General features: G+C 47.0%; 2 protein-coding genes across 3 annotated transcripts in view; one reads left to right on the top strand and one right to left on the bottom strand.

Annotated features, from left to right (window-relative positions):
• Window positions 1-10,944, bottom strand: part of PRPF38B (pre-mRNA processing factor 38B) — a 138,192-nt gene extending 127,248 nt beyond the window's left edge. Inside the window, exon 1 of one of the 2 annotated variants that reach the window (XM_086953896.1) lies at window positions 9,975-10,944. In XM_086953896.1, coding sequence (XP_086810022.1) covers window positions 9,975-10,184 — 210 coding nt within the window. In that variant the 5' untranslated portion in view covers window positions 10,185-10,944. The remainder of the gene's footprint in view (window positions 1-9,974) is intronic. The other variant, XM_086953897.1, reaches the window with a different exon arrangement.
• Window positions 10,945-11,028: 84 nt separating this feature from the next.
• The window catches only part of HENMT1 (HEN methyltransferase 1), a 541,131-nt gene continuing 529,476 nt past the window's right edge, over window positions 11,029-22,683 (top strand). The window contains exon 1 of the mRNA XM_086936308.1: window positions 11,029-11,127. The gene's annotated coding sequence lies outside the window, so the exon portion shown is untranslated. The remainder of the gene's footprint in view (window positions 11,128-22,683) is intronic.

Genomic DNA, 22,683 nt, shown 5'->3' with positions numbered 1-22,683 from the left:
CGGTCTCGGTGCTGTGGTTCGCTCGGAATCCGGACTGCGATGGGTCGAGGGAGCCGTTCTTCAAGGAAGGCTGTCAGCTGTTTGTTGACTGTTTTCTCGATGACTTTTGCGGGGAAGGGGAGGAGTGAGATGGGGCTGAAGTTCTTCAGGACTGTGGGGTCTGCTGTGGGTTTCTTCAGGAGGGCGTTGATCTCTGCATGCTTCCGACTCTCTGGGAAGGTGGCGGATGAGAAGGAGTTGTTGATGATGTTCGGAGTTTGGGTGCGATGATGGAGTCGGATTTGTTGAAGATGTGGTGTGGGCAGGGATCGGCTGGAGAGCCCGAGTGGATGGTGTTCATCGTGTCGGTGGTGTCTTCCGTACTTACCTGGGTCCAGGTGCATAGGGTGGTGGTAAGAAACAGATAATGTTCAAGTTCGGTACCACGTGCCATGGCCTTGTCTATCCCTGGCGCATGTAACCCCCGGCCTCGGGGGGACGAGCAGGTGCCAGCTGGGCACGTGGAGGTTGACACCTGTTTTATTTCTAGAGCGAATACAATCTAGTGTAACAAATGTTTATCATTTATTGTCACTCAATTTAAGTAAGATGTTGGTTTTCAAGTTCAGCACGCGCACACTTCACGGGGAGTCTGAAATCGTGAAATGGCGGGGGCTCTCAAGGGCCTGGAAACAGCCACTGCTGACCTCAAACAGGCGGCCACTTCGTGATATATCGTGATGGTCGAGAAGCCTGTGACTCCCCGTCCAGCCCTCTTATGCATCGGCTGCGAGGGGTCATCTCTGCAGACAGGGCTTTGAGTGCACAGGCACTTAATCGATCTGTGAGGGCGGACACCGGCACTTCTTAGCCAGGCTGTAGTGCTTTAAATACGAGAGCACCTGCACTGCCCGGTAGAAAGCAGCTGTACTGGAGCAGTGAGGATGTACACTTTCATAATGCCAGTTTAAGCACTGTTCGTGTCGCACTCTGTCCGCTGTACAAGAGTCCCGGACCAGAAGACGCATCACCCTACCCGTGCTCGACCTCACCCCAAAGCCGCCACCTCTCCTTAGTCTCCGAAATCTTTGAGCTACCCCAAAGCACTCAGCCTCACCCAAGCCCCCATCCAATCGGGAATGGCATTCATCCAACCACCTTATACCCCGGACACCCACATCAATGCCAAGCCTTTCACCTCATCCCATGACCCCACCTTATCCCATGACCCCCACCTCCTTCCCTTACCCTAAAACTCCTACCTTTATGCTAAGTCCTATAGCTCCTCTAGTCCTCCTCTGTGCCTCATCGCGACCTCGTTCTTCCAGCCTTTCCCGGCAATACATGTTATTCCTTCCAGCAGCCCCATTCCCGTCACCTAACGTATTTCCAGTACTACGCCTCACCCCGTGTCAGTCATTCAAAGTGTATTGCGCATTTTAGCACCAAGATGCCCCTGCTGGTGGGGTCGCGCATCATGCATCCATTCACTCCCCTTGCACTGAAATGTCCCCAAACACGACACCTTGCAGGGGCCGGAAGCTTGATGTGAGGGACTGATACCTCCCCAGAGTCCTCACAAAATGCTGCCTAAGAGGTTTAAAAGACCACTGAGGGCCACAGTACAGTTGAAGTTTGTGCGTGTCTGTCGAACTGTGTGCTCTTCTGCCTGCGTGCGTAGGCCTCACGTAGGCGGTGTAGGTGCGTAGGCCAATATGACAGGATTATCCGGGATTGACAGATTACGAGAGAGCCCCAAGTTGAGTGGGGTCACGGACAGAAATAAAGTTCCCAGACCCAGGAGACACCGGGCGGTCCTGCATCGGAGTGCCCCTCTGCAGTGAGAGGCCGGGTGGGGAGCGCATGATGGTCCAGGCTCCAAGGAGAAGTGCGGACCTCAACCTCTGTCCAGGAACCTCTGACCGATGCTGTGGATATAATGAATTATAGAGCACCCCTTATATGGCTTTGATGTGTTATTGCCGAACAGGAGGTCCTATTTTTAGGTCGAGGAAACCGTCGCACGGCGTAGGCAGTGGGCGGAGCTCCGAAGATTTTATGTTTCTTGGTGTAGGGGGCTTGAACCGCCCCTCTTCTCCATTGGCTGGCCTCGTAAATGCTGGCCAGCCATTGGAGGAGAGGGGCGTCACTCCGTTCAAGCCCCGTCTTTTTCGGATTGAGGGGTGTGTTTTTTCATTTTTTTCTATTTACTTTCTCTCCTCTTCCCATTGGCTGGAATTTTACCTTCCAGCCAATGGGAAGAGAAGAGAGCGAAAAGACGCCCCTCAATCCGAAAAATTACCCTGCTTTCTCAGAGGCATTTCTGCCTCGCTTCGGAGAAATGTGGTCTTGGTCCTGTGGGCTCTGCTCCGGGGGAAATTTTGCAGCGCCTTAAAAGCACAGAAAAGCTTAGAATAATGTTTTCTATTGACAGAAATTTCCATACAAAACACCATTTCAAAAGTGCTCACGTGATTTTCTTGAAACATCTAGAAACAGAAGCGAAGAGATTTCCCTTTACAGCGGATAAAACGTCCTTTGTTCGCGCGGAGGCTGGTCTTTTTTGGCAGTAAAATCCCTGAAGTTGCACCGAGGAGTAGGCGCGAAACCCGAGCAGCGTTTGATGCCGCAAATAAGGTGTCCTTTACTAGGCTCCCAATCTCACAAGGGACAGAGACTTCACAGTGCACGCGAGAGCCCGAGCCCATACCGGCGAGCACGGGCATTAATGGCTTTATTGTATTGTCACCGTGGTTGTTTCTGCAATAAGGGCAGCGCATCCCGTAACTACTGTATATTATTTGTGCTATCATACCGATGAGGATCATGCGACGGGCACCTTTGTACTTTCCGCAGCCTCTGGCACCCCATAATACTTTATATTATTAAAACCGCCATGTAGCAGGCATATCCGTCTTTGCAGCAACCTCGAGCTCTTGCTATCTTTTTGATTTATTTTTATTGCTAATGTTGTCACAGTTATTCTTCTAACAAACCTTTATCATTCCAGTGACTTCTATGTCTTTATATTATAACTGAGTTTTATATAGCGTGAACTTGACCCGAATCGGGTATCAGAGCGATTTACATGAGCACCAATTCCTTTACATGAGGACACATCCATTTTTCTTAGGCACAGGGAGATTAAGTGATTTGTCCAGAATCACAGGATGTTGAGGGCCATTGCCGAGACTCTAACCCAGTTCCCCAGATTCGAGGTCGACCGCCCTAGCCGTTAGGCCAACTCCTTAATACTATTCTTACAGTTTGTCAGTTATTATTATGGTTACAACAAAATTTATAATGGTCAATATCATTGCTCTTTTAATTTGGAGTTCTTTAGAATCTTATTATTCCACAAATAACATTTCATGTGCGTATTCATCGTCCCATCAGTCTCAAGCTCTTTACAATAACAAAGTTTTTTTAGCATCATTATGCGGAAGCTCTTTTTCTTCGTCCACTTCTGGTTCTAATTATCATTTTTGCAGAGAGCTAAGGCCAAACATTTTCATTTAATTCAACATACAGAGCCAATAACACAAGAAATTATTAATAACGACTGCGTAATGTTTTTCAAATACTTCAGTCATAATACTTATTGTAAATCGTGTTTGTATTATTGTGATCGTTATTCAAACAAATCACCACGAACCATGAAAAAGTGTATACTTCCGAATGGGCATTACTCACGAAATATTATTATTATTGTTATTTTTTATAGTTGTTATGCTAAGTAAGTTCTTAATAGATCTCCGCATTATACAGGTCTGGTTTATTATAGCTTTACACAACTTACACCTAAAAATTTCTATGGTTATTTACAATTTTGTTGGTGGTGTTTTTATTATTAAATTGCACTAACACATCCCTCGCTCCGGCAAGTCCTACTGACTTTCGTGATGGTTGGGACCCACGTTGGCAGCTGTACAATAGTCCTTCCTTGCTTGCTTTCCTTCCTGCTGACTCAGACCCTCCTTGGCAGCTGTACAATAGTCCTTCCTTGCTTTCCTTCCTGCTGACTGGGAACCTCGTTGGCAGCTGTACAATAGTCTTTCCCTGCTTTCCTTCTTGCTGAGTGGGGCCCTTGTTCGCAGCTGTACAACAGTCCTTCCTTGCTTGCTTTCTCACTTGCTGACTGGGACCTTCGTAGGCAGATGTACAACAGTCCTTCCTTCTTGCTGACTTGAGCTCTCGTTGGCAGCTGTACATCAGTCCTTCCTTGTTTTCCTACTTGCTGACTGGGACCCTCGTTGGCAGCTGTACAATAGTCCTTCTTGATTTCCTTCTTACTGACTGGGATCCACCTTGCATTTAGCGCTGTTTGACTTATAACTAAACGCACATATTCAGTCTCTGATGAGTTTAGGCACGCATTCACTAACTCATCACACATGTGCCCTGTAGCTCTTTCTTCCACACATGCATCCTTCCATTATCCGACTCATTATTGCAGTCGCCCACTCACCCGAATTCATTATTTCACTCATGATTAGTAAAACACACACTCAATGTAAGCAAACATATGCAAGATACATTTATACAAAAGTAGAAAAAAGTTTTTTTAAAAATGCTTTGCATTAAAGAATAAGGTAAACATTACTGTTGGTGGCCATCTTGGAAGGGTATAGTGTATAGTTGATCATTGTTTTAATATTCCAACACGGCGACTCATTTAGAAGCAATATCTCAGCCAGCTTAGAATAGTGAACCAGTGATGCACCAAGGACAATACCATTGCACGAACACTGCAATAGGTCTCGCATTTGTGAGAGATTAAGCTATTGGCATTGTAAATGACAATGCCATTTATTTATCTGTTTTCAAAACCAACACAAATAAAAAAATGTGTCATTTACAATGCCAATAGCTTGGAACGTAATCAGAATAATCTCATGATGGGCAATGTCAAATGCTACCGATTAATCCAGAAATATTTTAAGCACTGACACCAATGAGATATATAATATGTGTGGCTGTGCGTGTGGCTCTGTGAGGATAGCTTTTTTTTGTAGGTGGCTCTATGTGTGGATGGCTCGGACTGTGTGAGGGTGGCTCTGTGAATTACTGTGTGGGTGGCTCTGTGTGTGTGGGGGTGGCTCTGTGTGGGTGTAAATGCAATAGGTCATGCATTTGCGAGCGATTAAGCTATTGGCATTGTAAATGACAATGATATTTAACGATTAAGCTATTGGCAATGTAAACCACAATGCCATTTATTTATGATTTTAAAAAAAAAGTCACGAGCAATGCCAATAGCTCTACCTTTAATAATGCAGACCATTGCATTGTAAGTGCTTGTTTTTATATCTCAGGAGGATGAAAGGATGAGCCAAACCTGTTGAGATAGGGATCCATCATATCGCTTATGAAGATCTCTGAAGAGGCAGCATCTGCCAATTGCAACAGATGTTAATACCGCGTGCATTAACCCCCTGAGATACGTTTCATGGATAGGAAGCTATGACCTGCTGTTTACAAGTGGATATACACTGCTGGTACACTAACGCACTGAGCTATCTTACTTGTAGGGACCAGTGGCGTGCTGGCAGCACTGATCTCTACACAAGGCAAAATATCCCCCAATGATGTTTTTCATGGACTGGAATGTGTCCTACACATCTGTGTAGGAATTAAACTTATGTATAGAGCTGTTTTACATGGATTGGTCCACATATACTGAGAATTACTCACAAATCTCTCCGGCGAACATATAAATGGCCTGACAGTGTTTCATCAATGAAACTCGGGGACTTGCAGGCTGCACAGAGTTCTCCAGGAGTAGTAACCGAAGAGCTATCCAGCCGGGAAACTGGCTTGCTACCTATAGGCCTCAGACATGAGCATCTCTACAGCAGGTGCATGAACAGGCTGAGCTGTTTTACATGGAACAGTTATAGAATGGTGCAATACTGCAGAAGGAGCAGTTAACGCACATCTACATAACTGTGGATTGAGACTGCAGCTAGCGCATTTACAGTCTGATCTGTCTTGATTGGACTGGAACTCGACTCTAGGTCACTTACCAAGATTGCAGTACGAGTAGGGACTGCGGAGCTCTCTACCTGGGATTGGTACCTGTGACATACTGTGGGGCGCAGTTGGCACTCACATTATCCCCAGCAGGCGCAATTACAGCATGAAATGGATTGGAACCAATGACACGCAGGATGTGTGAGAATCTGCAGGAGGACCAGTGACTACCGGTCTATTGGCCTGGGATTGGCACTTGGTAATCTGCAGAGCACACAGTAACACACTTTCTCCCCAGTAGGTGCATTGACCGTCTAAGTTGTCCTGCACGGATAGGCACTGGTGGCTTCCAGGACACACACGGGTCTACAGGAGGACCAGCGATCCCAGAGTTTTTTTTTTACCTGGACTAGTACAGCTGTTTATACACGCGCACACACTGCTGCAGGTGCCTTAGCAGTCTGAGCTGCCTTGCATCAACCGGCTGTGGTAACTTGCAGGTTCCACACCCAGCGGTCTCTCGGCCAATGCCTATTTCTTACGCCCAGCCCTGGGAAGCTCCTGGCCCCGAGGGGATGGCTCGACAACTTCCCTCTCTGCTCACCAGCCCCTGGGATCTGTGAGGTGTCCTCCTCCCACTCACTATGATTGCATACATGCACTGCCTGCGGGCTGAGCTGGTGGTGGGCTGACTGCACGCCGCCGCACTGGCAGCCTGCCTATGGCGAGAACGAAGAGGAGCTGCTCCCTCTGCAGCCCCCCAGGATGGGAAATACACACTGCAGGCACGGCGGCAGATCGAAGCGGGCCTCTGCCGAGGAGCACATGCTATGGACAGGTGAGAGCGGCTCTGCGGGCTCAAGATACCAGTGTGTCCCACTGGTACCCAACTAAAGAGCCCAGACGGTCCCTTTTTATTGCACTTTGTTTCCCCCTGCACTGTAAATAAAAGGGTTCTGGGTACAAGTCTGCAAAGGAAACTACAGCGTGAGCTAACCATATGAAGCAATGTATCGGAAACGCCTTGAGTTGCTGTAGCTTTCTTGTAGGGTTATTGTATGACTTTTTGCCATTTACCACGTATGATGGGAGTGGTAGTCTTGGCTCAGTTCACTTGTGCTGCAGTACAAGAAACCATGGCCTGGGTAAACATTTTTTAGTATGGTGTCTGTTAACAACAAACAGAGGAGGCCACTGTGGACACCGTATTCTAGTCTCTGCCTGGTGGTTTGCAGCTGGGTGTGCTTCAGTTGTGCGGAGGGCTTTGTGCTTCACCTCCTTGACCGGTGCGGGTCTCAGCTATTCTGTCCTGCTGTGTGGGAGGGGCAGAAGGTACAGCTTGGCTTGACAGAAGGTTTTATGGGGTGCGAGACAGGACAGTATGGATTTTCTTTGCGCCCGACTCCTGTTTGTCGATCAGCTGTGGGGTGGGGCTGGGAGGCAGGGGTGTTTAAAGCTGCTTTCAGAAATGAAAATAACATCTAATCTTAGGCTGAGCTGGGATCTTTGTGCAAGCTGCACAGGGCCATGAGCAAAGCATAACTGTAGGAAACATTGTAGTTGTAAGAAGATGTAATATCCCCATGCCAGCAAGCGATAAAATTACCAGTTGCTGCAAAACAGACACATTATACAACTACTATTTTTGGTCTCACCTCGGATCCCATCTCTCAGCCCAAATGACACTAACACTCACTCGTCGTGCACCTGGAAAACGAGCTCCAGAGGGAAACTGAACGTATTTTCGGTTTCGGAGCAGGTAAAGAAAATGGTCAAGATGGTAGATGAGTCCCCCAGCCTCATCAACCAGGAAGACACTGAAAATCGTCATTTTGGGGCAGGTGATAAAAACTTCCGCCGACGCTCAAGCAACATCCGGGTAAAGGAGTGTCCACAACAGTAGTTCTGGGAAATGGTAGCTTTCGGGCACAGCGTTCACTGCGACTAGAACGCTAACTCAACAAGTATTGATCTCTTTTCTTTATGAGGCCATGGGTTTCTAATTAGAAACACATTGCCTCATAAAGAAGAAAGTGATGTGCGACAGCAGCAAAGCAGGCAAACCAGTCCGGCTCGGAGGCTAAAGGGTGTCAACCAAAAACCCTCATATCCAACGGCAGGCCACCTTTTAGCATAAACGGGGACGCCAGCCAATGGAAATGAGGGGCGGGCTTCAAGCCCTCTACTGAAACTCCTCATTCACATGCGAGCAGCGCTTTGCGCTGCAATGCCACGCGAGACCTAAACATGAACTGTTCCTACTAAAAGATGCCAACACTGCAATTAGAGCCACATTATCCTCTGCACCCTCAACACCACCCCCCGTAAAAGATCAACTACATCACCTCAATTTTAATTGAAACACAATAGCTTCCAACTAGACCTTTATCTTCAAGGCCCCCCGGATCATCTTTAAGGTCCCCAGAAACAGGACCCTTGCGTACGTGTCTGAGTAGCAGGGGTGGAGAATTCCTATCTCCCGGCGCCCGAGACATCTAGATTTCTCAGGAGGGCAAGAGGTTTTAATTTGCATTTTGTCCAAAGGACAAGTAGACAGTTTTAAGAAAAGAAAAAAAAAAAAAAAAGAAGAAGAAGAACACATGCTTGTAAGCAGCAGAAATCAACAAACCTTAGCGGAAATCAAAACTCAAAAGCTAACTGCAGCACCGTACTGTTAAACCGAAACTAGTTTGGGCTGCGTACTAAAAACAAGTAATTCATTTTTTACTTATCAAGACAGTTCGCCAGCACACCCATGCTCACCTTCTAAACTGGCGTACAAGTCAAAGCGAAGCTCCAATGGTCGAGAGCCTTTCCATTTCCATAATTTTCACGTAGAAACACAGACCACAAGGAAAGCGAAATAACATGCATATTTCTAACACTCAATGTTATCTTGGCATTGACACAACAGATGGTTACTGTTACTCGACGATACTCATTTTATTTACCTCGGAACGATAGAACAGGTAGAGTGAATCCGATTGGAACTTAACCAGCGGCCATTCCTGAACTGGATACCTTAGTCAGGGACACTACCACAACTGGCTACAAGAAATGAAACACCACAACTCTAACCTTCTGAACCACAACAAATGGGCAAAAGGTGAAACTGACTAAGCAAGGAAACAAGACACTGGAACAAATTGCCGACAAAAGAAAGAACAAGGACAGACCAATATCACAACCAAACTTCTAATAGGACAGTGGCGCTCTACGCCGCAACATTGTGTCATAACAGGTGCACTTCAAATCTCACTCACCCACCAAATAGGAGCTTGTAAAAGGAGCATGTATGCTTGTCAATCCCAACTCGGTCCACAAAAGACAAAAAAAACATTTTTACTATACAGAATATATTCAGGATAATCACTTACCATATGAACGATTACCATTAATAGTTTTGTATATAAATGTGTCAGTGGTAATCAAACAGCAAATACCAGTGGCTATGAAGAAAAGCGAACATAAATCTAGTTCATCTTAAATCGTAATCCTAAATGTAACACCACCCTATGCTAGAAGTACCACTGTCGATCTGGTTGTTGACAATGTGTCCGTCATTCCTACCGACTGTGCCTGTAAACAGGAATTTCTATGCACATATTATGCTTTTATAGGTCCAGATTTATTGTTCAAGTATCAAACCATAAAAACATGAATGACACAAAACCCAGCTAAAACATCATAATAATTCAACTTAGCGCTCGAAATCCTTGTCGTGTTCCTGGAGTACAAGAGTACATTAGTATGAAACCCAATGCAACGGGACCCCTACCACGCGTTACTTTTTTTTACCAAAATAACTCACTTTCATGGCATTTTAGACCATTATTAGGACGTTACAACTAAAACAGCAGAACGAAGCGTGAGATTACAAATTAAAAGAAGCAAAAGGATTAGACAATATGAATGCTTACAACTTGAAAAGATGCAACGCTGAGAAATATTTACTAAACACGACGACAACTGGTTCAGAGGTGAAGCTGTGCAACCGACCTGTGCCATGCGGTATCGCTCACCTTGAAATAAATCTCGTCCACTACCTCGTGGTAGGTCTTCAGTTCGTAGAGTTGCACCTTAAAGTATGGCGAAGATAGGATGTTGGTGAGGATCATGGGATTCAGGTTCATGGTCTTCTCGTTGCCCCATAACGGCAACACGTTGCCCTGCTTCCCGGGGGGCTTGTTACCGCCCGGCTGTAGGCCCACCCCCGCGCTGCTGTTTGACATCTTTGGTGGAGGAAGCGTTTCCGGCCGTTTCACGCCCGAGAATCGTCAGCTAGTTGGCTGCCATTAATCCGCGGGCCAAGGCCCAGGTTGGGATGCTGCGGCCTCCCTATCTGTTCCTGAGGAGGCAGTCCGCGAACAACCACGCAGAGTGAAAGCGCAGGCCTAAATGTGGGCACTTCTGCAGCGCAGATATCGAAGATCGCGTAGTACGCTGAGGCGGCGGCTTGCTTGGAAAAGCAAGATGAACATTAACGGCGCTTCACATAATCCACAAAGCAATTTGCCGGAATTATCGGTACGAAGAGACCAGATGCTTATCCGCCAACTGCAAGCCGCACCATCAAGATGGCGGCCAAACCCGGAAGTGACACAACGGAACAAAAGAGAGAAGATGGACCAAACCGCCGACCTCTCGCAGTTGTTAGGCCTCCCAGGGGCTGCCATCTTGGCCTGTTAATTATGCCAGTCGTCTACGAAATTAGAAGTACTTCTGGCATCACTCAAACAGGTCGTCAGAGTTCTTTAATAGTTCGTGTTACATTATGCGTGTCATGACGCAATTTAAAGTAACCCTGCGTTGGCTGTTGAACGCCGACCGTGCTAGATCGATAACAGTATAGTATGTGTTTTAAGTTTTATCAGGAAACGTACATTTACAATCTTCGCATGATGCCGTTCCATGCGTTTCTATTTCCGTTTTACGAGATACATAGCTCAGTAGAACTAGCACTTCATTTCGCTGATGGGACATTGTTGTACTGACCTGTGGGCGGAGCTGGAGTTAGGCCCGCCTCTACAGACAGCTGCCTCGGCCTGCGCTCGTGGGCGGGTCGTAACCCTTTTCGCAGCCGAGGGAGGATTTGGGCGGAGAGTTGGCTTCGGGAGGAAGCTAGTCAGGCTAGCTAGAGTCGAACGCCGTCTAGTGTGCTTGACAGATCCAGAGGTAATTTCGCGGTACTGTTTATGAGAAATAGGCTCGAGAGGTGTCGGTTTATTGAGGATCCTGGTGGTGTGTGGGTTGCATACGTTTATTTTGAGAATGTAAAATAAACGTGTCTATTTGGCGCTTTATAAAAGCCCCCTCGCTCTTTTTTCTGTGTGCGTATGTAGAAAGACTTTGGTTTTATATTAAAAAAAATGTTTTATCACAACTTGCCATGAACAACGTCTCACATTCTCCTTCCTCTTTAGTTTTCTGCCGGGCCTCTAGTGTGAGACACACATTTGTTTAGTTTTCTTTCGGTTTGGCGCACCTCTAGCTAAATCCTGCTATTATTCCACTATAAAGTAAGAATGTATTACAATGTTAAGGCGCAGCGTGTATATTTACGCCTCAAAATATTTCAGGCCCTTTCATTTAGTCATTAACAACTTAAAAACAAGCATTTGCAATGCAATAGGTCTCGCATTAGGAAAGTTTGAGTCATTTGTCTTGTACTTGACAAATTTGTTTTTACGTGTTATTTTTGAAAATTGTTAAATTAATAGCTTTGTCATTTACATTGCTAATACTTGTATTTTTTGACAATGTGACACCTATAGCATTTTTAATGCAACATGTTTTGTGTTTAAGCGACTTAGAAGTATTGGTTTTACAAATAACAATGTTTTTTTAAAATAATTAATGCTTAAATAAAAGTTATTGTAATTTATAATGGCAATAGCTTAAACTTTTGTAATTAACTTTTGTGAAGATTATGTTCAGTGTATTTTATTGTGACTAAAATATAAGAACAGAAGGGAAATATCAACATTTTTTTGTGACATTTGTAATAAAGCTTGAAACATTGAGAGAACATATTTCAACCAGTTGTTGTTGAATGTTTGCACAGATTGATACTGTGGTGGCACTGAGTGATATTGTGGTGGCGACAAGTGATGCTGTGGCGTTCAGTGATGCTGTGGTAGCGCATAGTGATGCTGTGGTGCTCCTGAGTGATGCTGCTGTTGTGCAATAGATAGATAGATAGATGGAGTGAGGGCGATAGATCTATAGAGTGAGAGCGATAGATCTATAGAGCGAGGGCGATAGATGTGTGTGATTGTATGTGTGTTGTGTATGTGCATGGTTGGATGTATATGTGTGTGCAGTTACAGAAGGATGTATGTGGAAGAGAGCAGCAGATCAGCATATTATAAGAGAACAGGGAGTTAAAGAAGGATGCGTGTTGAAGAGATCAGCAGATCAGCACAGGAGAAGAGGACAGGGAGTTAGAGAAGTAGGCGTTGGAAGGGAGCAGCAGATCAGCACGGGAGAAGAGAACAGGGTTTTGGAGAAGGAGGCGGGTGGAAGAGAGCACAGATCAGCACAGGAGAAGAGAACGGATTTCAAGAAGGAGGCGGTTGGAAGAGAACAGCAGATTAGCACAGGAGAAAAGAACAGAGTTAAAGAAGGAGGCAGGGTGTTTGAGAGCAGCAGATCAGCTCAGGTGAAGAGAACATGGAGTTAAATTAGGAAGCAGGTGGAAGAGATCAGCACAGGGGAAGGGAACATGGAGTTAAAGAAGGAGGTGGGTGGAAGAGAATAGCGGATCAGCACAGGAGAAATGAACAGGGAGTTAAAGGAGGCGAGTTTTAGAGATCAGCAGATAAGCACAGGAGAAGAGAACAGCTAGTTAAAGAAGGAGGTGGGCATGGGCGTCCACAGGGAGAGGCAAGGAGGGGCGCTTGCCCCCCCCCCCCTGGATCTCTGGTCTGGTGCGGGCCATACTGGTGCAGCCATCCGAAATGTTGGTTATGTTTGGACTGGCACTTTAGATGATCATATAATGACATTAAATGTCCTTTGGATGACACAACCTGGGCACTTAATTGCTAGGCTACTCCGTATTATACCCACGGAGCTCAGGGTGGCACTTCAAGGGTATTCTATTCAATTGAACAGATTTATTGTAACTTCCTCCAGGCATATAATGGCACGTGTGTGCTTGTAGTCTGAATTTGAAGGCTATTTTATTGAGGTGAGTACAATGGACCACTCTGACCTCACTGCCAAAGAGAGCTCTTGAGTCGGCCCCATCAGAGAGTTTTGTGAAGCAAAGTGGAGAAAGCCCCTGTCGCACAGGCCCTGTTTAAGTTCACTCCCGGCTCATGTGGATGGAAACACAGCTACCCCAGGCGATTCCTCGTTTTCTGAAACAACACAGCCGAATTGTCAGTGAAAAATAAACTTTTACATTTGAAATAAAAATTTACAGGTGAACTCGGAGCGGCCCAAAGTGAGTAGTTTCAGTTTTCATCGTATAGTTTGTTAATTTTTAGAGTGCTAAGAACATTGTGGTGTTTTGGAGTCTGCAAGGTGAAATCTGCCAGGGCACCTCGACCTTCCTTCTGAGATCGGTAAATGAACGGACATAAAATGTGACATAGTGGCATCTGTTATGTACACCGCTTAGAAACTGCAGAAGTGAAGTATGCAGCGCTACTACAAAAAGAAGCAGAGAAGCATCTGAACTGGACTCTGTCTCGAATCCGGTAGCACAGCCATAATCTTTTGCTACATTTCAACCACTCTTTTAGGTTGAGCCTACCAAACAGTGCAGTTGTAAAATACATATTTTGGACTTACCAAGAAAATACAGGTGCTTGCAGCGGGCCACACTGCTTACCATTTGTTGACCTCACTGTCACTCAATTGTCTACTTCTTATTTGATGGCTTTTCATGCCCCAGCTTGTCAACATTGTGTTTGTCCCTCCCATGGAGCAAGCCTCTTTACCATCTTTCTGTTTGGCTCACTAAGCTGTCTAACTTGTGATTTTCTCCTACCTTCCTCCTTGCTCTCTCTGCTATGTGCTTGCACTACCCCTACCCTATCCCTCCTCCTCCCACAGGAGTCAGCATGGTTGCCGCATGTGGTCCTGTGGGACTCCTGCTTGAATGGAAACAAACATATAACAAGCATTGGCAAAGCCATCAGGTCTCACCTTTGGGATTTTATAAGTGTTTAGTTATCCAGCACAATATCCTGGGTGCAACAACATCAACGGTTGCATAGCTAAACTATTATAAGGTCCCAAAGGCGAGACCTATTGGCTATGCCAATGCTTGTTTAGTTAATATTTCTTCCCATGACTCATGTAATTGGTAACTGAGCGCTATGGTACTACAAATGACGTTTAGCATAGCGCTCACAATCACATGGGACAGCCATCAGGAGGCTCCGGCGGCATTGCAGACAGGCGAGACAGGCAGCACTGTCATTGGGTAGCTGAGCGCTACCAATGATAGCGGACTACCACATCACCACAGCGCCAGGAAGCCGTTTGGCCATCGCGCGCTTTATAACTACTTTCATTCATTCATTCATTCATCACCTACTAATTGCCTGACATGATGCAAATTGAGAGCTGGACCAATCCTGGTCCAACTCTGACTGGCCCCCAGCAAGTGCACATTGCGCAAGCTCCTCTCCAGTCAGACAGAGAGAGTTCAGAGAGAGAAGCAGCCTCTCTGTCCTGAGCTTTGTGTTCAGATATAACAATAGATTAATTTAAAACTTGAAGTTTTAGGGCTTTTTGACAGCCTGTATGTTTTACAGCAAGCCCTGCCTGGTTTTGTTGAATTTCTGAAATGTGGTGGAAAACAGAAGGAGACTTTTAGGAGAGGAGGGAAAAATCAGGGCAGAAAGAGTCAGAAAAATGGGGGTGAGGGGGTGAGGAAGGAAAATGCAGTAAAAAAAAACAAAGCAGAAGCAGGAAAAAACAGTCAGAACAATGGGGGAGACTAAGGAAAAAGCAGTAAAAAAATGACGAAAGCAGTCAGAAAAACGGGGGAGTGGAAAGGAAGGAAAAAGCAGTAAAAATAAGGAAAAAGCATGAAAAAATACTCAGAAAAATGAAAGGAGGAAGCAATAAAAAACGGGACAAACTCAGGAGAATGGAGAAAGCAGTCAGAAAAACAGTGGGAGATGTTAACATTTTGCCCCCCCCTGGAAAAATTTCTGCGGACGCCCATGGAGGTGGGTGGAAGAGAACAACGTATTAGCACAAGAGAACAGTGAGTTAGAGAAGGGGGCGGGGTGAAAGAGGGGAGCAGATCCGCACAGCAGAAGAGAACAGGGAGTTAAAGAAGGAGGTGGGGTGGAAGAGAGCAGCAGATCAGCACAGGAGAAGGAAGAGAACAGGGAGTTAGAGAAGGAGGCGGGTGGAAGAGAGTAACAGATCAGCACAGGAGAAGAGAATAGGGAGTTAGAGAAGGAGGCGGGGTGAAAGAGAACAGCAGACCAGCACAGGAGATGATAACAGGGAGTTAAAGAAGGAGGCGGGGCGAAGAGAACAGCAGTTCAGCACAGGAAAAGAGAAGAGACCAGGGAGTTAAAAAAGGAGGTGGGGTGGGGTGGATAAAAGCAGCAGATCAGCACAGGAGAAGAGACCAGGGAGTTAAAGAAGGAGGCGGGTGGAAGAGAACAGCATATCAGGAGAAGAGAACAGGGAGTTAGAGAAAGAGGCTGGTGGAAGCGAACAGCAGAGTAGCACAGGAGAAGAAAACGGGTAGTTAAAGAAAGAGGCAGGGTGGAAGAGAGCAGCAGATAGCACAGGAGAAGAGAAGAGCACAGGGAGTTAAAGAAGGAGGCAGAGTGGAAGAGAGCAGCAGATGAGCACGGGAGAAGAGAACAGGGAGGTAGTGAAGGAGGTGGGTTGAAGAGAGCAGCAGATCAGCTCTGGAGAAGAGAAGTGAACAGGGAGATAGACAAGGAATTGGGTAGAAGAGAGCAGCATAACAGCACAGCAGAAGAGACCATGAAGTTAAAGAAGGAGGCGGGTGGAAGAGAGCAGCGGATCAGCACATGAGAAGAGAACAGGGAGTTAAGTAAGGAAGCAGGTGGAAGAGAACAACATATTAGCACAGGAGAAGAGAACAGTGAGTTAGAGAAGGGGGCAGGGTGAAAGAGAACAGCAGTTTAGCACAGGAGAAGAGAAAAGGGAGTTAGAGAAGGAGGCGGGTGAAAGAACAACAGATCAGCACAGGAGAAGAGAAAAGGGAGTTAGAGAAGGAGGCGGGTGGAAGAGAGCAGCAGATCAGCACAGGTGAAGAGAACAGGGAGTTAAAGGATTTGTAGGGTGGATTTGTAGGGTGCATTTGGATGTTGGAGTTGGAGGGTGGAGTTGGGTGGTGTTTTTGGAGGGTGGAGTTTTTTTGGAGGGTGGTGTTGGAGGGTGGATGTGGGAAGTTGGCCCGATATGCAGTGTTCACTATTCTAGTGACCACTATGCATCGGTCCAAACGACCCTTATGGTGGTTGGTTGTAAGTCAACCTTAGACCAGCTATCCTAGTAGCGTGGATAGAGGGCGTGTTAAGCCAGCTGTTATACCATCACATACCCCTTGAACACCAAGTGAAAGGACACCACACAAGTGTTATGAAAATAAACAGTATATTTATTATAATCACAATAGCCCTGTACTCTTTATGAGGACAGGGTACTAAGCACAGAACAATACTCTTAGGAAAATACTTCAAGTGCACAATCAATACAAATGCCCGAGGGCACGGAAAGTGTAGTGGTCTCGGGCGGACCCGATAAGGCAAGTCGGAAGCGAGGGACTCAGGACCCTTAAGTAAGGAGGCTATGCGGGCACCGAAATGCCGGAGTTACCTAGCCACAAGGGCTGCGGCTGCACAAGTCTTACAGGCGTCGGGGTCTTCGCTGACGAGCCAGGAGCCGGAAGGAAGGAGTTGCTGGCCGGCGACCAGTGAAGAATAGTTCGTAGAGATCCAAGCCTGGATCAGAGATCGATGATACCTGAAAGCAGAGGGGACCAAGTTCGTACTACTAGCCAGTAGTCAGAGGGTACCAGGTAGGCACCGGATGGCCGTCACCTCGACTAGGTGAGTGGGCGACGCTAGGCTCTGCAGTCTCACGGACCAGGAGACGTTGTCGGCGACCATAATGGAGGTGCGAGCTGTCCCACGAAGGTTGATGCTGTCGGCGTCGCTGGGCCCAGGATTGGGGCAACAAGCCTTGGCAGATTTCAGGGCCACGTGGTGGGCCTAAAATGGCGTCTTGAATGGACCAGGGGGGTCCGGGGTGCTCCTCTCGTAAAAGGGAGCAAAGGCCGGTCTGGAGCAACCAGACCCGCAACGTTGGTTGTCGGATGTCGTCAAGAGGTCACAAGCCAGCGGCTAGTGATCGGACAACGGGCTGAGCGGCGAGCAGAAGGGCCCCACGCAGATCGTGGAGATGCTGGGAGGCTGCACTTCGGTGCTGGAGCTGCTCAGGATCGGGGCTTCTCGGACCCCAGAGCACTCACCAGAGGATTCCTTCGGTGATCGTGCTGGATTAAGAAAACGTGCAGGTTTTGATGCTGGCCAGTCCCTCGAGGTCTCGTCGCACCCACGGATCTCAGCTGAGCTGACGATGTGGGTAGAGGTCAGAGGTGCCAGGGAAGCCGGTTCTCGTCGAGCTGGGTCGTCGGATACCTGAGGAAGGACTAGCAGCAAACCGCAGAGTTCTTAGATGGTGCCTGCGGATGCAGGGTGACTACTCCTTAGCCACAAGGGAGAAATCTTGAGAAGAGTCTCGAATGTCCTTTCGTAGAAAGTAGTTCTTGATTCAAAGATGATCTAATTTGGAAGGGTCCCCGCTCCAGCCTTTATCCTAAAGAAAGGGGTGGGTACATGACTAGGTCCTGCCCTAGGGGTGGGACCAGGAAGGGGGGTAGTTACACCCCTCTCCCCCTACTGGACTTTCCCCAGGTCAGGGGCTGCGCGCCCCTGGAACTGGTTCTAGCCGGCAGATGCGTAGTGAGCACCGGGGTGCCACTCCGCAGTCACCTTCTTGCAAAGCCCTACCTACCCAGAATACACAAACCCTGTCTGGGATGGTGCAAACATCGCCCCTGACAGGAAACCCTTTGTCCAAGCTCTCCTCGCTGGAAGGACTCCCAGCAGCAGGAGGTCAGACTCGTGTCTGTGGTGGCAGCGTCCATTTTGTGGAGCTGAGGCTTCAGTTAACTTTATCCGGGGTTCACAGTTACGTACATGTCGTGTCCCTCTAGAAGGGCGGAATGCTAACCTCGTCGCCAGAATTGGTGAGGGGGCAGCATCCCGATTCGTATGACACCTTACTCGACATGTCTTGATAACGCGATACCGAAATTACCGATGATATGCGTTATCATGGAACAGCCATTGGGTCTTGGTTCCGTAAGCTGCAACCGGGCTCGGCTCGTGCCAGAGCCCAATTCACACGGTTCCATGCACTCTGCCTTCAGGATTGTCAAGGCCTGCCATAGGAGTGACTGATAGGAACTCGGGTGTCCATTTTAAGGTTAGGTATAGGGATACTATACCTACAGCAACGGGCGAGTACGCCGCGTTGCCCCAGCTGTCGTGCAGCCAGTTGTGTCAGATTTAGATGGCCGGTCAGGGGTGGCATAATACATGCTTCAGCCCCTGATAGGCCACCGATGCCCTGATTACAGGGTCTGACAGGGTGGCCCAGTTCCAATTGGGTAATGCACCTAAGGTACACGGTATGCACCTGTTACAACGCATTCGTTACTCCGCACTACCATTACAACACGACTTTTACAACGCATACCATTACAACGCATTGCGCTGGGGGGCGCTATAGGATAGGGAATAAGTATAATTTACTATCCAACACCTTCCCTAGGGTCCACGGGGACTGGAGTTAGAATAGTAAATTATACTTACCACTATCCAGCACCCCAAAGCGCTATGCGTTGTAATGGTCGCGTTGTAATGGTAGGTAGTTGTAACGGTATGCGTTGTAACATGGTACATCCAAGGTACACACATCAATTTAGCGAGAGAACAGCTAGGCTGTGGGTCTGATTGGCAGGCCTACAGCCCGAGAAAGTCGTAAACCAGTGAAACAAAAGCAAAAAGTCCGGGTGATCATAGGATTGCAGACCCTACTCTCCTACAGTGGATTTGTAGTTGGAGAGTGGGGTTGGAGGGTGTAGTAGTTCTTGGATGGTGGATTTGGATGGTGGATTTTGAGGGTAGAGTGGTGGGCGGGTAGAGTGGTGGGCGGGTAGGGTGGTGGTAGGGTGGTGGGCGGATAGGGTGGTGGCGCATAGAGTGGTAGCGGATAGGGTGGTAGAGTGTTGGTGGAGAGAGTGGTAGAGTGGTGGCGGTAGAAGGTTGTACTGTGTGAGAGAGAGAGTGTGTGTGTGTGTGTGTGATAGAGTGTGTGTGTGTGTGAGAGCGTGAGTGTGTGTGTGTGTGAGAGAGAGAGTGTGTGTGTGTGTGAGAGAGAGTGTGTGTGTGTGTGTGAGAGAGAGAGAGTGTGTGTGAGAGAGAGAGAGTGTGTCCTTTGGGGCCTTATAAGTGTTTAGCCATGCAACAGATAATGTTGTTTCAGTAAGGAGATTGTGCTACATAACTAAATACTTATAAGGTCCCAAAGGCGAGACCTTTTGGCTATGCCAATGCTTGTTTCTTTTTCTTGTCTCCTCTTTATTCCCATATGTCACCTTCACTCTGGTAGCAGCAGATAGACTACCACAGCAGCTTATTCTTTGTGAACCAAGAAAGCTTCACGCCTGCCTCTGGCCAGGTGGCAGGCTCTGACCCGTCCCTGGTCTCTTGGGAATAGCATACCAAAGTAGCACCAGGCTCAGCATCACAGGTCCTGCCCTTTCCTTCCCTTTTAAATGACAAAACCTGTTAAACACAGAACAGCTTTGTCCATGAAATCTAAAAAAGTGTTTTTTCTTTGCAACCAATATACAAACCAGCATCTCATTGAAGACCTGTAATCTCTGTCAACGTGTATTGGGTGTCCAAATCCTCTGTTTTGCTAATCTTCTTCACTACAGTCATTGTTATTGCATAGGCTCCTATTCCTAAGTGCTTTGTACAGGACATTTTAGATTCTTTCAAAGTTTTCATGTTGTATGGATTATTTTATGTTGCACCACCGCACATTTATTGAATGTCAGTGTATTTGCATCCTTGCCGGACGAGAGGATGTAGGGGAGAGAGTGTGAGGGATGACCGACAGGAGGAGAGAAAGCAACAGACGAGAGGGTGAAGGGAAGAGAGAGAGAGAGGGAGGAGAGAAAGTGACAGTCGAGAGGATGTAGGGGAGAGATAGTGAGGAACGACAGACAGGAGGGGAGGAGATAAAAGTGACAGACGAGAGGAGAGAAAGTGACAGGCGAAAGGGTAAAGGGAAGAGTGAAAGATGGAGGGGTGGCGAAAACGAGTGAGGTAGGGAGGCTGACCAGCAGGAGGCAGAGGACGTAAAAGTGCCAGAGGAAAGGCTGGCCGCGCTGCAGGCTGGGAGGACATGCCAAGGTGAGGAGCCTGCGGTGTGGGCTCTGTGGGGCTGGGGGAGCCCAGGGAGGAGGAGTAAATCCACCGCCTCTGCTCCTTTATTTCCAGACACAATCACAGGGTAATTTGTGAATACTGGCACGTGCGTTCAGAAGGAAGTACTACATCCGCTCGGGGGGGGGGGGGGGGGGGGGGCAGAGTGAGAGTTAAAGGGATAAACTAGGAGAGAACAAAGGGGGCAGACATAAGAAACAGGTATATATTTAAATAAAAACACTCCAGGATGTTTTATGGACTAAAAATACATTTTATTGGTTCAGTAAAAACAGACTCACTTAGAGACCGTGGGAGAAAGGTAGGAAAGACAAATGGAGGACAAAGATAAGGGGGAAGAAAGCGACCTAAAAGGAGGAAAATGTAATAAGACGACGACATTTGAGACAGGAGTTAGAAGAAGACGGGGGCACGAGGGGTGAATGGAGAGTGGGTAGTAGAAAGCTGGAAAGGCCGACGGATGGTACAGAGACGGAGGGAAAAAAGCACCGAAAGAGGCCACTGAAAGATACGCCGCAGAGGATCGGCAAGAGCCGAAAAAGGGAGATAAAGGGGCCACACCAGCAAGTTCAAACACACAACAGCTGATGCTTAAATGTAAATAAACTAGGGGCGAAACGAAGATGAAAGGGAGAGATTCAGAATGTGAAACGATTCAGAATGAAGAAAGCAGACTTCAAAAGGAGAGCAGAGGGACAGAGAAAGAAAAGATAGAGATGGAAGGAGAAGAAGGGACGAGGACAGACAACGGCAGCGGAGAGTGGGAGGCAGGCACGGAGAGGGAGGTGGCGTGGGAGAAAGAGGGAGTGAGAAGGACAACCAGGGAGTGAGATAAAACTGCGGGAGTCTCCGCTAGTGATGGAGAAACAAAGACATCCAAAGAAAACAAGCTCTCGGCATATCTGTGGCAGGGGGGGATGAGTGGGCGGGGGAGCTGAGCATTTGATATCTGATGCGAGGCACAAATGGTGGAATGGTGATGTGTGAGTGGCTTGCTTTCAAGTCGGATGGGGGGCGGGGGAGCGAGCGAGTGGGAGGGAACGAGCATATGGGGGTGTGAGTGAGATGTGAGGCCGAGCGCGCGCTGGTGAAGCTTCGCGCTTGAATGCCTCGCATGAATTGGGGAAAATCCGCAATCCAAAACCTCTTGGTAGGATTTGCTGGTAGCCCTCTATATGTCTCGACAGCAATGCTGCGCATTGGCAGGTCGCGACCTAATCAGACTGAATACTATAACGTTAAACAAATACTCCTGTATCGTATTGTAAAAATAGTATTTGAAGTCTGAACCGTATTTTAATGCAACATTTCAATTTTAAAAATGCTACACAGCATGCCAATTAAATTGCTTCCTTGAGTTAAACCAGTTTTCTTATATCTCCTCCTATTCATGTTGGCCTTGAACCAGATCTTTAAATGACATAGACGTGTTCCAGAGAAATGGGCACGTACAGTGTTCACCTTAAATATTAGGAGTGCGTGCTGAAATCGAAGAAGCAAAGCACATTCCTTTATTTTTCCCGTAGATTTTCTTAATTTTATGGGCATTGCTGTGTTTTTCTGAATTTTTGAGAGAACGGTGGAGCATGATTGTCTTAAAGGCACATAATCTCAAGTCATCCACATAAAAAGTAGTTGGATTTGCTGTTGTCTAATTGCTAGAGATGTGCACAAAACTGATTACATCAAAAAGTGAGGTGTTTTACCCCACTCTTCGACACAATTTGCAGGGAAAGTGACTTATCCCCATAAAAGTTAATAGGCTTCATTTCCTATTCTAACTACACCAGTGGAATTGTTTTGGAAAAATTAAACATTTCCAGAATATAAAAATATATAAAACAGTTGAGATGTTGTAATATAGCCTCTCTGTGCAATCCTGCTAGCTGTGGTTTTGACAAAACGGGTATACCACAGTGACAAGGAGGAAGAGAAAGATGCATGTAAAACCACTGTGAAGGGAACTATTTGTTGTGGAGAAATTTGAAAAGGAAGGGCGGGGCATGCTACTGTTTTTTAATCCGACAAGATGGTGGTAGAAAAAAACATAAAAGTAAGAGGATGGTGAATAAAGCATGTTTTGGACGTTGTTGGGCTGGACTTTCAGCCCTCCACAATAAAAACATTTACCATCATATGCATCACTAGTCAACTGCCATACACATCACCAGTCATCGCCCACACACATCACCAG

The sequence above is a fragment of the Lissotriton vulgaris genome, chromosome 1_1, assembly GCF_964263255.1.
Source record: "Lissotriton vulgaris chromosome 1_1, aLisVul1.2, whole genome shotgun sequence".
NCBI classification, from domain to species: Eukaryota; Metazoa; Chordata; class Amphibia; order Caudata; family Salamandridae; genus Lissotriton; species Lissotriton vulgaris.
The sequence above is the reverse complement of the archived record's forward strand: the minus strand, read 5'-3'. Positions and strand labels throughout refer to the sequence as shown.